The 16,357-nt window shown below is 43.2% G+C and overlaps 1 protein-coding gene across 9 annotated transcripts in view; it reads left to right on the top strand.

The window, feature by feature from the left end:
* The first annotated feature begins 7,227 nt into the window (after positions 1–7,227).
* BPTF (bromodomain PHD finger transcription factor) overlaps positions 7,228–16,357 on the top strand; it is an 85,639-nt gene continuing 76,509 nt past the window's right edge. For 7 of the 9 annotated variants that reach the window (XM_048490794.1, XM_048490793.1, XM_048490790.1 and 4 more), the window contains exon 1: positions 7,229–8,153. In XM_048490794.1, the coding sequence (XP_048346751.1) occupies positions 7,472–8,153 (682 nt within the window). In that variant the 5' untranslated portion in view covers positions 7,229–7,471. Of the gene's footprint in view, positions 8,154–16,357 lie in introns of all 9 variants that reach the window. The other 2 variants (XM_048490786.1, XM_048490788.1) reach the window with 1 other exon arrangement.

Here is a 16,357-nt window from a genome sequence, read left to right as displayed (position 1 = left end):
AAAAAACCCCAAGTGCAGCTGCATAACGCACCTCGCAGCCATGGCCGTTTGCTCGGCTACAGCTGCAAGGTGCGTTAAAACAAAAGAATTGCACATATTGCAATTCTTTAAAACCCAGGTTGGGGGAGGGGGGAAACCTGGAGCAGACTCGCTTTAGGAGTGGAATCCATGTGAAGTTCCCCCTAACCTGGGTTTTATCCCACCCTTAACCCATGTTTATTGGCCCGTACGGAAAGGGCCTAAGATTATCCTGGCTAGGAAAAATTGCTAGCATTATGTCGTAAACAGGCCCTCAGGAACCAGGGATAGTCCACACACAGGTTTTAGCAGGTTCAGATGTTAATGTGCACAGAGCAAGGAATCCAGACAAGATAAGAAATAAAAATAATAACCTGAAAACTAAAACACAATATTGCTGCCACAAGCTAGCTCATCTGCAGCCTCTCTTTTATAGCCAGCCTCTCATTCCCTTGTGCAATAACCTCTTGCAGCTGGGTTAGTCTGGCTCCTGAAAAGACTCTGTATCTACTCTAGCTTGCTCCATAGCTCTAACCTGCTGCGTCTCTTTTGTTGCAAGCTAGCACGCAGCCTCCTCCTATGTTGCTCCTGGGGCTCTGGTGACGGGGTGGGCGGGTGAGGGAGCTGTCACGGTCCCCTCTGGCTCTGTATCAAGGGGCTGAAGAGTCTCAAAGCTAAGCTCTTGCTGGAGAATCTCAGACCTTGGACCTGGCTGTGGATGCTCTGAATGATCTGCCTGGTCCTGCAGGAACTTCTGGGTGCTCAGTCTCTGCATCTACAGGAAGTGCCTGAGAATCTGGAACCAACACTGTCCCCTCTTCTCTATCTGAGTCTTCCTCTCAGGGATTCCCATTCAGACCAGGATGAGCCCTAACACATTAAAATGAATGTTTTGCCAAGGATGAATTTTTGGTTACAAATGCAGCCAATTTATATATAAGAAAAAACTTTAAATAAATGGCAAACTCAAATTAATAAATTATTTAGAGATGGAATTACGTATAAATTATAAGAGACAGGAAAATAGGAAATTTAGCTGTGCCTAATATTAAACTATACTACCAAGCTGCAGAACTTGTATGGACTTCTGGTTGGATTAAAAACCCAGATTAAAGAATTATAAAATCAGAAACAGCAAATTTAAATCAGGAATTTATTGAGGAAAAAAATCAGAGTTGATTAGAGTTGATTTGAAAAAACTCCCATCATCCCATGTAATAAGCAAAGGATTTTTTGGAATCTGGAAAAAAACAGCACAGGACTCAGTTCTTCACTCTCACCTTTAAAATCTCCCATGGAAGCATATAACGACAGAGAGATAAGAAATAATGATAATGCACTCAATAAAGAAATGATCAATATGCAAGGGAAAATTAAGTCATGGCAAGAGATAAATGACAAAGGAAAGATAATACAACGGCTGACATACTTTCGATTAACATTAAGACTCAATAGGGAATTAAAATCAAAAGGAGGAATAAAATGACAGAATTTGAAAAAGATTATATCACAAAAACATCTGTTGGGAAGGATCTATAAGATCCTGCTTAAATAAAAAACAGAAATGGAGCAAGTGAAAGTCTTCATGGTAAAATGGATGCAAAACTTACAAGATGAAATATCTTTCTAACAATTGGAAGTGTTATGGTCCAGAAATATCAAATTTACTACCTGTCAAACATTTAAAAGCAAACTGGTATGAGATGTTTTACATATGGTATGAAAGATATGGTGAAGATGAGTGAAAACAGCAACCGTCTTTTGCTGGAAATGTCAGGAAGAAGATGGATTGTTCTTTCATATGGGGTGGACTTGAAAAAAGTTAAGAAGTACTCAGTGGAAGTACATGCAAAAATATCGAAGAATTTATTTTTGCTGTCAAGACAATGTTATTGGGTATCCTTCCTGAGAATTTTCAAAATAAATTTAATGAACTATGTTTGTACTTGCTAATGGCTGCCAGAGTAATAGTAGCAACCAGCTGGAAAACCAAAAGAAGTTCAAATACAGAAATTTGGGAGGATAAGAGTATACTACAATGGCTAAATAAACTAATCTTGTAAACAGTTACTCAAAATAATTAAAACAATAATAATATTAATTGAGATCAAAATTAGAGGAACTGATTGAATAGGTTGATGTGTTACTAGATGAAATAAGGATAGAAGGTTCTCTTTTAAAATTGTATCATGTTTATATTTTAAGATCCATCCTGTTGTTGTATTGTTTGTATCTGGCTAGTTATTTTTCTATTTTCTATTCTATGTATGTACATGGATAAAATTAATTTTAAAATATTTTAAAAGACATTTTTTCCTGCACAGTGTTTGGTTTTGAAAATCTGGTGATACCACCCATACTTACATTTGCTTACATGTGTTCTTTATGTAAGGTTTGTAGTCAGTGTGAAAGTTGGAGGAGTAAATTGAATGGTTTGTAGATCTATGAGGGGGTCACATTGCTCAGTAACAAGAACCCTGAGCATGTCTATACAATATTCAGATAACACCATTATAGCTTCAGATAACACTAGTAAGCCATCCTTAACTTAGTCTTACCTCAGTAGTTGGATGCCATGGGGGCGGGATCAGGATAAAGAATTAAGTCATCTCAGTAGTACCATAACAGGGCACTATTAAGTTCCATAGCCAAATGAGGAGCTTCTTATTCATCTGTTTCTAAACTTTAGAAGAATATAGTGATAACACAATTGTCCTGTGCTGAGGTTCTGGTTGCTCATTCAGCTGTGAACTTATAACATGCCTGAGGGGGTATCTCTCTCCCTGTCTGGGGTAAATTGAGGTTAGGGGGAAAAAAGGTTGCTGCTCCCAGCTTAAAGAATTGTGTGTGAATGTGTGGGGGGTGATCAAAGTTTTTTCTCCAATCTTAGCAAGGTTTTTGTTCCTCCAAAGCAGAAAGAATCCTTGAAAGCTTAGAGCAACCTTGTGTAGGGGAATTAGGTTGGGGGTGCAAAGTTCATCCTGTGTATATCCAACCCCCAATGCTCAAGATATTAGTAGATGGCATTTAAAAGCTTGATCCAAATAATTTTCTTCCCCTTTCCTACTTGCTTCTGACCTTTTCACCCACCACCTTTAACTGCCCACAGTCTTCAGTTTTCCTTCCCCCTGTCATCTTCTCCCGGGAAAAACTCTGCTGTGCCATCCACCAGGCAAAGCTGAGCCCAGCAACATAGTGGACAACTGACAAGGACTTGTGAGAGGCATTTCACTTTCCTGTGCGCCCTCTCCTCACTCTGTTTTCTCCTCTCCTCCTCCAGTGGCAGCCCCTATATCCTTACCATTCCCTGTTTCCTTTTGTCTTTCCATCCCATCCACCTACCCACCTTTTATCTGCCTCATATATTCAGTTACATTTATTATTTACTTATTTTAACCCTGCCTTTCTGCACAATCAGGACTCCAAGCATTTCACATCATTGCTCCATTTTGCCCTTGCAATATCCATGTGACGTAAATTAGGCTAAGCGTGTGACTGGCCCAAGGACATTGAATGTGCTTCCACAATAGAGAGCAAATTCCAATCTTGGTCTCCCTGTACATACTCTATACAGTACATACACTGATTTTCTTGGAGGGGAGGGCTGTGGTTGAATAGTAGCAAGCAGCTGTGTCGCATAGAGTAGATCAAGTCCTGTGGTATCAAGTCACATAGTGATTAATGGTGGGGCTGTTACCGATGAGTCTTCCCACAAAGGCCAAAACAGCCCTGAAAAGAATCCTGCTCCCTCCCCACTGCCTTTTACTGACAGAAACCAAGGCTTGCAGGCTGGCAATACTGTTGTAGTTGACTAAATGACTACAACAGCCAATTATTTCTTAAAGCTACAGCTGCTAATTCTATTATCTTTGGAGAGTTTTAACTTGACTTTTGTTTTAGATTTCAGATTTTTCTTCAAACTTGGGGCTTTTCTTCAAGTGTGTAGAAAGATCTGTCCTCTGTGTCCCTGTCCCCAGTCTCATGATTTAAGTACCCACAGAAGGGGCATGTTGAGAAATATATATATCAATGATGGTAATAGTGAGCTAGAATTGAAAAGTAATAGCTTGCTTAGGGCTATGTGATGTGTTAATGATTTCATACTCTTATCTACTACATAATACAGATTCTTCAGAAAGTAAAACTACAGGCAATAATTGATTTCTTAGAGACTGAAGATTTTTATGTTACCAAGCCCCACAAACACATGAAAATATGTTCATATATCTCTTAACTTAAGACTACCTAAAGCATGTAATTGGAGACTTGGAAAATCTATATTATAATTCCAGATGTATAACGGGAAATTGTGGTTATAGTACAGGAATTTGCAGCTGGTAGAGCTAACATGTTTCACTTTGGGATACAAGGTGTATATGGCAGGCAGAAATTGTATGCCTGTGAAGGTTTCTAAATCAACTGAGTGACAAACTTGCACATGATAGAGCCCTTAACATTCTTAGTGTTGTTTTTATGTTGAAAAGAACAAAAAGTGTTATTATCTAAACAGTGCAGAGTAGAACAAAATGTTGTTCTCCTTAAGACCTTTTCCCCGTGCCTAAATAATATTATTAGTAATACAAGTATCTTTTTAAACCTTATTGGATAAATTCTTTGCCATGGGGCACATTATTTGACATAACATGGTAGAACTTTGTGAGATTGTGCAAGCAATTGTTTATATAATAACGTAATTTATTTCACACATGCATTCACAATTAAATGTCTATCACTGAAGATGCTGTTCATCATGATGTCTTAAGTGCAGTCTCTCATGGGAGTGTGACAGTGCAGGCTGGCCATAGAGATGTGACCAGAAAGCTTCTAGAAGCTTTAGAGCTCTTGAAGGGCTTTCCCACAGTTTCTCTGGAGCTGACAACCATCCAGTTTCCTGCCCAAATGGTCTTGTGAAAAGAGACAGGGAGAGCACTCCCTTCTCAGTTCACTCTTCACTGCTGTGGAGAAAAGACCTACTTTGCTGAGCACTTTCATCTCAGGATTTTTTCCCCCTTCACAATGTCTTTGTTTAAAAAGTGTTTCAAATGTGGCACAAAAGATGGCTCAGGATGATGAATGCCTCTTCTCTCTTAGGCTCATTCCACACATGCAGAATAATGCACTTTCAAACTGCTTTCAGTGCTCTTTGAAGCTGTGCGGAATGGCAAAATCCACTTGCAAACAGTTGTGAAAGTGGTTTGAAAATGCATCATTTTGCGTGTGCGGAATGGGCCTTAGTGAAACATGTCTCAGAAACATGCCCTTATTCTTGCCAGCTTTTCACTGCAAGGCCTTAGAGGCTATCCTGTGGGAAAAGTTTCTCACTTTGGCGACCAATCCCTCCACAAACTCTTCAAAAAGGACATGTACACCCTCAGGGTCTTCGGTCCCTATGATTTAATCTGGGCACTTGTCTGATGCAGCTTTACTATTCCATTGTGCACAAAGGAAGGAAAGTTCTTTTAAGGGTCAAAAGTAATACATGCAGGCATAATTTAAAAGCAAAGACATTGGTTTTCAAAATTTAAAATCTTATTAACAAATCTTCATAAATGTATATGACCAATCAATTTAAACGCATATGTTCTTTATTAGTTGGCAGTTCTAAGTCAAATGACAAACAATTAGAACATAATACATGAGCCCAGTATGCACATGAAATAGATATATATATTGCTGATTTGGGGAGGGGGTTTAAATAAATAGATACTTCACTGTACAGGGCATGAATATTCTTTGATCTTTTGGGCATGCATCTAAACAAGTTTTACCTTTTTGCAATATGGAATTTATGTATTGCATGTGATACCCTTCCTCGCTGGGGTTTTTTTTTACTTAGGGTATCATAAGGTTAGGACTGTACTTGCATTGGGACTGTATTTGTATTGTTATTGAAACTGATATGATTTTATTATGTAAATAGATTGTTGTGCTCGGAGTGCACTATGGCAGGGAAGAGCTGTATAAATTTATTAAACAAAGAAACAAAGTTCAAGAGAATATGCAGCAAGCTGAAAACAACATATTAAGACTGTAATCTTGGTGATGCGCAACTAGTTTTACATGTACAAATCTTGCAATATGCAACCAGCAAAGAAATATTTTGTACTGAGTTCCTTTAATATTCTTAACAGAAGGCGAGTATCTGAACATTCTGAAATGTGCTCCATAATTGCTTTGCATGTTTCACAGTGGGGTCTTGTTTTTGAAACCTGTTCTGAGAGTTCCTGGCTCAAATGAATCACTGTCTTCAGGAACGCACAATTAAGGCAAAAGTCTTTGGAGACATATGAAAAACTCCATGTGGGGTAGGGGATAGAACACACACACACACACACACACACACACACTTGTGTACCCCAACAACAAAGCTAACAATCAGTAGTCCCTGGTTCAAATCTCCCTTCTGTTGTAAACTACTCTGGCAAACCACACTCTCTCATCCTCATCCAACACACCACCTTTACAGTAGCAGGACTGTAACATTTATTTTAGTGGTGGGGAAAATAATACCTGTTTCACATACAGAAATGTGTATGGAGTTGCTTTAAACGCTTGGACAGGCTGTGCAAATGCAAAAATCTGTGCAAAAATCTCTGCACATACAGACTAGTATGATTACATTTTTAAAAAATGTGTTTGAATCCCTGCTTCTTGAGCTGGAAGGGGATGGGGGTTAGCTATGTTGCACAAAGGATAACTAGGGCTGGAGTGTGTTCCCAGAGGCCAGGGCCCTGTTTCGCTGCTGTGAATGTAAGGTGCTTAGGACAGTGCCTAGAGGTGATGATACCGATAGGACAGTGATGCCTGGTGCTGCACATAAAACCAGGCTCTATTCGAATTAGTATTAAAACCCCACCCCCCAGGAGCAGTTTTAATTTGCATGAATGTTAGGAAAATGATAGAATTGAGCACTAGCTTTTCATCTTCAGAACGAAAAGGATCCTGGAGGGGAAAAACGCTTTGTGGAATAAGTGTTTGTGGGAGGGGGTGGCCCTGTCGCTGCGGGTTAACAGGTGTCTGACGCCGATTGTGCGGGATGCTGCCTGAAAGGATGGCGAAGAGCCAACGGGCGCCAGGGCTGGAAGATGGCTCTCCGAAGCGGCGGCCGAGCCACAGCAACACGGGCCTCCAGCGCCCTCTAGCGGCGTTCCTCGGACCAAGCAGGCCGGTCACGTGAGGCGCTCAGGGCCTGCCGCCGCCGCCGCTTCCCCCAGTCAGAGCGGAGCGAGCCGAGGCAGAGACGAAGAAACAAGATGGCGGCCGGCGACGATCCGGAGCGGGACGCCGGCGATTCGGATTGAGCCCTCGGCCCTCGCTACTCGGCGGCGCCCCCTCCCTGGTCCAGAACTCTCACCGCGGGGCGGAGCTCCTCCGCGGCCGCCCGCCCGGAACCCGAGTGCCCTCGCTAGCCTCTCCCCACCCCTCTCCTCCCCCCCTCGGCCAGCGCCCAGCGATGCGGGGCCGGCGAGGCAGGCCGCCCAAGCACCAGCAGCCTGCGGCGGCCCCCGCGCGGGCGAGCACCCCGGCTCCACCCGCCCCACCGGGCCCCATCGGGGGGCTGAGGTCCCGGCTACGGGGCAGCAGCCGGGGCAGGTGGGCGGCCTCGGCCCAGGCGGCTGGGGCTGCGGGGCCCAGGCAGAAGGGGCTCGGCGGCGTCCAGGCCTCTGCTCCCTCCATCTCCTCCCCCAGGGGGGGCGGCAGGAGGAAGGGAGGCAGCAGCGGCAGCAGCACCCCTGGTGGGGGAGGCAGTAGTGGTCGGGGCCGGGGCAGGGCTGGAGCGGCGGCGGCGGCGGCGGCGGGGGGAGGAGGAGGCGGAGGCAGCCGGAGCAGCAGCGGCAGCCAAGGCAGGGCTGCCTCTTCCCGGCGGAGCGGCGGCAGCAGCAAAGTGGTGTACGATGATCATGAGAGTGAGGAGGAGGAGGAGGAGGACGAGAGCGCGGTGTCCGAAGAAGAGGAGGAAGGCGACCCGCAGGAGAAGCGCGACTCCGAAGAAGAGGCGGCGGCGGCGGTGCCCATGGAAGAGGACGACGACGACAACGACTCGGACTACCCCGAGGAGATGGAGGACGAGGACGATGCCAGCTATTGCACCGAGAGCAGCTTCAGGAGCCACAGCACCTACAGCAGCACCCCAGGTAAAGACGGGCAGGGTGTGTATCGTCTGGCTGCGAGTCGCAGGGGCGAGGGGCTGCGCGCCCGCTTCCCTCCGCCTGGGCAGAGGTGTGCCACCCTTGGCATCGGGAGGGAGAGAGAAAGGGATGTTTGTGGTTGTGGAGGGGAGCAAGTGGGAGCAGAGAGAGAGGGGCGAATAAATGAGGCGATGTCGACGCGCAGCAGCAGGGATGCTCGCCTCCAAGAGAAAAAAAAGGGGGGGGTGTTGCTCACAACCACGGAGAAATGAAAATGGAACAGGGTCCTCGCAGTGCAGTCCTGTGATACAGCAGGGGAGCATTCTGTCGAACTTGGAGGAAAATGATATTTAGAACAACAACAACAGAAGCAGCTTCCAACTACTTTGTTCGGAAGAATGGCTGTTAGCAGGTTGGGATTCCAGAAATAAGGGCTTGGGATGGTCATGCACAACTTTTTTTCCCCAAGCAGATCTACTTCGAGTGGAAATGGAGTTGTTACATTTTAATGAAAGTGCATTCGGTTAAACTGCTTTTTTGTGCTTTTGTAGTAATTTAAAAATCAAACAGATACCTTTTTCCTGCAACGTTTGTGTGAATTTCTTATTTTTTATTTCCAAGTTAACCACTTTTCTATAAAACACAATGTTAAAACGAGCCTTGTTTGTTGCCCATTTTGTTCCAGGGTGTTGCTGTGATTTTAAGAGTCAGAGCCTTTCTTAGTAATTTTAGGACATCTTTTGAGACAAGAAATGTAACTTAAGATCTTCAACTTTTTAGACATTGCTGTTGCTTGCCAGGTATAGGGTTTTAATTGTAGTATGATGTCTAATTTACCATTTAATAGAGAGCAAGATCTTTAATTTTAAAAATATAAACAGATTAATTTCTACTACATATTATTACATCTGATGCTGTGCTTAACTCTGCTGTGTAGATGTGAAAGCAAACATGTGGAAACTGTCATAATTAAGTGTTTAAGCAAACCGGTAAGTATCAGGATTGGGACCTAAATTTTGAGTGATTTTGGAGGAAAATAAAGTGGTGGTACACTTTCACATTTTACAGGATGTGCTTAATGTTACTGTAGCTGGGTGAAATTTACTGAAGAAGGAGCATTTCCTTGCTTGCATCATATCTTCAGAAGGCTTTTAATAGTTTTATGTGTTAACATTAATTGTGAGATTCACTGGGAAGTCTGTTATGGACTGGAGGTCATTGGCTGAGGGGAGAGTTTCATGAAGTTGAGTTTTCCTGCTAAGAGTTTCCTGCTGCTGTAATAAATTTGTATATGGAAGTAAAGCTTCTGTGGCTATAGTGCTATCCTTTCTGACTGTTTATTGTAGTTGACCTTTCATCATGCGTTTTTAAGTGCTGTTTTGTAGCACTAATAATATTTACTTGTATCTGTGTGCTTGAGTAGAATTTTATTCAGGAAGAGTCTCAGTTCAGCACCTTTAAAAAAACAAGTGTTTTGACTGTTGACTTTAGTGATGTTTTTCACTTGATTGTAATACAGTTTCAGTCCAAAATTTGCTTAGCTTATTATCATTTCTAGTGTTTTAGATCTGCAGCTTATTGGCACAACATCATTGATGGCATAAGCAACTAATAAGAGAGAACTTTCTTATATATAAAGCGATTGTGTCAGTATTGTTGTAAAGTTTATTCAAGAGCATGTCAGTATGGCTTAACTAACAGCTAGCTTTATGTTAGATTATTTTTGTGACTGATCCTTCTTTTCAACAAATGTGGTTAGGATTTTTAGTGTTTCAGTGGCCCACTAGTTGAGTGTGAATGAGTAGATATTGGTAATTCATTTCTGATTTCCCCTTCTGTTCCCTTCTTTTGGTTAATATTTTTGAGGTGTTGAAGTTCTGCGTGTTTTTGAGTGAAATAATTCATTGTCAGGAATTGAAGGATAGCAGATGTCTTCAACGATTGACTTTGGTCTCAGTTTTGATTATACTCGTAAATTGACGTGATTTACAGCGCAGTCCTGGGTTGGGGGAACTACTTGCTACAGTGTGAACTTGGCACTGGTGTAAATGCCACTTGTGCCAGTGCAGGGGCACTTATGCTGGTGCTGGGGAGCTGCGCAGGATTGCTTCTCTGGCACAGGAGCCTGTGCAAGTGTCAAAGGGTGCGTTCCCTGGGGGCAGGGACAGGTTTAGGTGCCTTCCTGAGTCCTTTTGGCTCGGGAACACCCCATTTGTTGGCACAAATGTAGGCCAGCAAAATCAGTTGTGCAGCATATTGATCTGCATATGCCACTTTCACAGGGGAAGGGGTAGTTCCTGGCCGTGGCACAGCAACCCTCTCCCTCATAACGGTATAGTTAGAAATATGCCGTATTAAAATATTTTATTTCGGTGTTAAAGGATCCAATATAGTTTCCAAGATTATTTTCTTATTGTGAGTCAAACACAGTAACTGACAATCCATATCGGTGTGCATGTAAAGCATGAGGAGAATTAATTTTGTTTAGTAAAAGTTTACATTGTTACACCGTTTACAAGGCACTGTACAAGAATGCCTTAGAATATGTGTTATGTTCCTCTAGCCATGGCATGTTGTCTGCAAGTGCTCCCCCCCCCCCCCCGCCTGCCTGCCTGCCTGCCTGCCTGCCTTTGCTTGCAAATCCACTTTCTTTCATTTTTGGTCTTAAACATGGTGAAGCACTGCATTAATATCAGCTGAGTGTTCCACCTTTGTCTGGGCTCAGGTTACCCTCAAATCCTTCTCAAATAGGTGACAGAAGCCTTGCTGATCTCTTCTGTTAGGCTATTCCAGAGACACAGGTCAGCTGCTGAGAAAATTTCAGCCCAAACCACAGCAAAGCTGTGAAGAGGAGACATAAATTTTGCTGGGAAAATTGTAGCTGCCACAAACTTGCAGTCACAGGCAGACCTGGGCAGTTATGGGAGAGCACAAGTGGTGGGATTCAGCAGGTTTGTACCACTTTGGCAGAACTGGTTGTTAAAATGGTGCTTGTAAACAGCCAGTTGTTAAATTATTTGAATCCCACCACTGGAGAGCACCAACACTTTAGCACATTGTTGGCAGTGCCCATATATATGCCCTACGTGACCGAAGCTAATCAGTGCACAGCAGCAGCAGCAGCAGCAGTAGCAACAGCATTCTTCCATGATGTCACTGTTCCCAGCCTCATGCACAAAACAGAGCAAGGGAGGGTACGAAGGTAAATACAGCATCTTCAGCTGTGATGTGAACTGGGATGCCCACTAAATGGGTCTCCTACTCTTCTGTAGATGCTGTTTCAGATCTTCTGCAAACAGACAGGCACACCCAAGGAAGGAAGGACGACCATTCTAACCATATCATTAGGCCACTTCCATAGCTCTTTTGTGAAAGAAATCTTTAGGGGAAAAACTTTTTGCATGGCGAAAAGAAAAGACTGTGATAAACAATAGAGCATCCAGCTCCACCTTCACAAAAGGCATCTCTGTCATCTCCATAGTAGCTTATTGGAGGAACGGCCACCTGTGGAAGACAGGACTTAGACTTTTGAATCCCATTAAGAGAAGAGGTGGGAATAAGGCAAAGCTCATTTTTTTGTTTCAGAGTAACCCTAACATCATTTGAAACATGTCAGATGAATTGGTTAGCTATTTCTCTTGCTCAAGCAAAATGTCCTTGCTGATTGAAAACTGTCTTTACACAATAATAACTGCTTACTATGAAGGCGTTTGCTATGGTAAAGGAGAGTTCATTTAGGTTTGATAAAGTAGTTCATATATTTCAATTTCCCCAACATTAGTTTCATTTGAGGTGGAATGTCATGGTTTCACAAATTTTACATCTTATATATATGTCGGCACCTAATAAAGTGCATAACACTGCACTGCCCCATGATCTCTTCCCTATTGAAAGTCTTCTTGCAAAGAACCAAACAAGTCACAAAGAGAGCTCTAAGTTTAGGAATGTCAGCAGACAGCAAATGGGCTTAAAGCATCTGCACATGGTTCTGATCCAGTTCCCTATCCCTCTTAGGGTTCCCACAGTATAGTATTCACCCACTGGGGTGGCTGGTGGTTACCCAGAATTATAGTTTTGTTCCCACTTTCATGTGTGCAGGACATTGTACTGACATTGTACTGACATCAGGAAGTTCTGTCCCCCTGTGTGGGCAATACTGCTAGCAATTGTTCAGGGAGGCAAGATTGTTCAGTCAATAGGCAGTAGCTCAATCAGTCAGTCCTTATTACAGTCATAGACCAGCATAAACCAGCACAAGGTAAATAAAATATAGTTAGAAGGATAAAATGTTTGTATAATATGTATCTAAAACAGTGATGGCGAGCCTTTTGGCCTTGGCATGTCAAAGATTCAGAAAATGCTAACTTGACTACCGGTATGTGACCTCCCCCCTCCAGTGAAACAATGCTTTACACATTATTTTATTTTTTTAAAAAAATACAGACCAATCATGCGTAGTGCTATGTATTATATAAAGAATAATCAAATAATTACAAAAATGACTCAAAGTGGGATAATAGTTGTTGGCGGGTCTTGGTGGACGCTGGTGTGTCACCCAAAACATTGTCGCATGTCACCTTTGACATGCATGTCATAGGTTTGCCATCACTGATCTAAGAATGTACTGGTAATAAATTGGAAACAAAAGGAAGTTTGGAAACATAAAACGATAGGATAAAAGCATATGTATTATATGCGGGAGCTGTGGCAATTCCGCAGGGCCTTCAAGACATTGCTATTCCACCACACCTTTGCATCTGACCAGCCGGATTGAGTACTATAGACCATCTATTTTGGCCTCTGGCGGGGTGGGTGAGGAGAAGATGGAAAGGTTTATTTATTTATACCATCGGTTTAATTTATAAATGTTCGCTTAGATTGTTTTTAACTGTTTAAATTGTTTTTAACTGTTTTATGGGAATGTTGTATTTATAAGTTTTATTGATTGTTGGTTGTGTTGTGACCCACCCTGAGCACTTCGGGGAATAGGCGGGCTATAAATTGAATAAATAAATGCAATAAAATAAAAGGGGAAAAACTTGAAAAACTATTAACAGGATTATAAAAACTATTAAAAAGGGAGGATATGCATAGGGGAGCAATAAAGTGGGTAAATACACAGTAGCTGTATATTGAAAGTTGGAGGGAGATGTGATAGATATTTGCACAGGTTGAACATGGAACTTTCTTCTGCTCAATTGTGTGGGATGCATCATCCTGGAATTCCCAGCTGGAAGAGTGGAGATGCCTGTTGTGTATTAATATTCTGAGGAATATACTGTAAGGATACTGAGACAAATAGTATGTTTGTTATCCTAGGCTGGTTGAGTAAACATGAAGTCGGAGTGGGGTAGCCCCTTTGCTTGCACTTTGTCATCTGACGTAAGGGTGTCATGATTGGGTTTTGTATACTACATAGGTGCGCTGTGATTGGCTGCAAAGTTAGTTGGAATCTTAGGCAGTGCCTGAAGGGGAGTTGCGCAGGGAATGTTTTTTGAGTGCTTGCAGATCTCTTCCTGTGCGTGTTCCTTTTTGCAGGAGCAGCACAACTGGAAGTGCAAGGCACTTACAAATCCATATAATTGTATCCTCAAACCAACTCTCAGTAAGACCCTTGGTGGCTTGAATTCAGAAAGCTTCTCATGTGAGCAGAAGGTTCTTCCACTTGTGCCAAAAGAGAGTTTCCTGTTTTCTACTGATTTTCCCCTTCAGCTCCAATTTCCTGTGGCCGTCCCTATGAACCTAAATGGACTCACTCACAAATCCTTAGAAATGATCTACGGAAAACATTAATTGCAACTTGGAAGCTGCCAAGCTTCTCTGTCGTCTTCACAACGACATCCATTTGTGGTTGCTAATTTTATGAAATAGTAAATCTTTAGGAAATGAAAAATTCCCACAAAAAATAAAGCATTAGAAAATCCCCCCACCCCCAGCATCTCTGTTTGCAGGGATATAGCATTGGAGAAGATCAAAGATAATATTATTCCTTTATATGCTCTATTTATATATGTGCACACAGTAGTCCCATTTCCTACAGTGAAACTAGGATTGACATTTGACCATAATAAAGGATTAATCAAATAATGGTCAGATATTTTAAAGCATTGCATTTTATTTCGAACATAAAAATATAAGTTAATCATGAAGGTTAAGTCTTACTTTAACTGTAATAAATTAATTGATAGTTATGCCCAATCAGTGAAATTAATTTAAAAAAATAGAATGATGTCGTCCATCCATGGGTTGGATCCAATAGATTAAGAAACTGAACTTTTGTGCAACTGGTGACCCACAGGATGTGTGACATGAGAAGTCTGCAGAGTGTGTTTATGGGACAGGGAATCCATAAAAATAAATTCCTTTTTGCTTGAAGAGCAAAGGTATTCTGCCAATTAGATACTCTCCCACCCACAACCCCTTGCCACTGGAAGTAGGTTGTTTTTTCTGACTCCAGTGGGGAGGGAGTGCCCACCACCCTCAGAAAGCAGGGCTAATAAGAAAGAGCAGGTTTCATTCTTTGTCAGGTTCTTAGGTTGTTTCTCCATATTCTTTTGCTTACTGCATCTGCCGTCTTTGTTCTGCAACAGAACACACCAAAATTGTGTCTTTTGTACTACTTTCACTTTCCATTTCGGTGACTCAGTGGTGGCAGCGGCCTCAGAAGCTTCCCCACTTTGCATCAGATCCTGCAGTGTCCTCTGCGGGGCAGATGGAGACAGTCCCCTGGCAGCAAGGCAAAAGGGCTCCAGAAGCTTGGGCCTCTTTTTGCCCTTTAGCAGTAGATATGCAACAGCAACCAACAAGCCTTGCAAGTGCCAAGAAGGGCAGTGGCATACATTTGCATTTTGATAGGAATACCAAAATGCAGTCTGAGGAGGCCCACAAACAGCACGGGGGGTCTCTCAGAGCAGGCAACAAGGTGGTGAGTAATCAGGAGGTGGGATCTTCCTGGAATGTTTCTAAATTAGAGGTTGGAGTGGCAGAAGCCCTCTCTGCCCCATAGAACTCTAGGCCTGGATGGAAAAAAATGTTAGTGGCCAGTGGAATCCCAGACAAAGGGAGGTTCCCCTTGGAGAGGTCCAGACAGACCCACCCACTCCCTCCCTCTTACGGTGCCTGGAAGCAACATTCTTCCCAGGCAGCACAGCCACCCAGGCCTACAAAAGCAGCCCTGAAAAGCCCAGCAGCCTCCTCATAAGCACCCTCATTGCCCTCAACTTTCAGATGAGGAGCAGTCTGCAATATGCCTTATATGGAGAGGGGGGAGTGGAATTGTCTGAAGGAGAGCCCCTTCCTGTGAAGCACTCCAAATGACTTTATCCCCTAGAAGAACTCCCCTTGCTGCTCCATAAAGCTCAAAAGCAGGGGTGTTGAACTCATTTGCTACAAGGGACAGCTATGACATAAATATGACTTGGTTGGGCTGGGACCGGGGTGGGGAGAGGGTAGCTGCCTTGGCTGCCGAGCTCACAGTAGGCTCATCAGCCCAGATCGGCAAAGGGGAGGGGTAGCTTTCCAGGACAGATTGAGAGCAGGATGAGGTTGGTGCCTGAACTGGCAAGTCTGTAACAGGCTCACCAGACCAGATTGGGAGCTGGGTGGGTGGGTTGCCTCAACTGATTTGGAAACCTGATAAGCCTTCTCAACAAACGGCATCCTTCTGCCTCTAAAGAGTTTAAGAGATTTCATCTCCCAAGGAGAGCAGTACATGATTGCAAAGGAAGAAGAATTGTATCAAGGGGACCTGATGGCTATGTTGGACTCCAGGGAGCTAGACTCAATTTTTCTGTTTCCAAGGTTCTTTACCACAGAAGAGTGGGCCCACCCCACTTTTGAAGGTTTCATGTTGGACATTCTTTTGAGCTTTATTCTTTTCTTCATAAGGTCACTTAACTAATGAAAAAGTCCCTATTGTGAACACACCTGTAGCTAGCTTGACATCAGGAGTACAGCTCTCCAAGAAGGGAAAAGGATACTTTTGGGACACTGCTGACTGCAAGAGCATTTCAGTGTGGCACCAATCCCAGAAAGCCGCCACTGGGAGGACAACTCCATAGGTTCTCCCAAGCCTGGATCCAGTCCAGATCAGTGGTGTTCAGTATGGCTGCCTGGTATGGCAAGACAAGTTCCTGATCTACCCAGTTTCCAGGTGTAGACCAGGATGCCACAAACATCAGATGCTGTTGATCATCTAATATACTGGGTCC

The sequence above is a fragment of the Sphaerodactylus townsendi genome, linkage group LG03 (genome assembly GCF_021028975.2).
Source record: "Sphaerodactylus townsendi isolate TG3544 linkage group LG03, MPM_Stown_v2.3, whole genome shotgun sequence".
Taxonomy (NCBI): Eukaryota; Metazoa; Chordata; class Lepidosauria; order Squamata; family Sphaerodactylidae; genus Sphaerodactylus; species Sphaerodactylus townsendi.
This window is presented reverse-complemented; position numbering and strand designations above follow the sequence as displayed.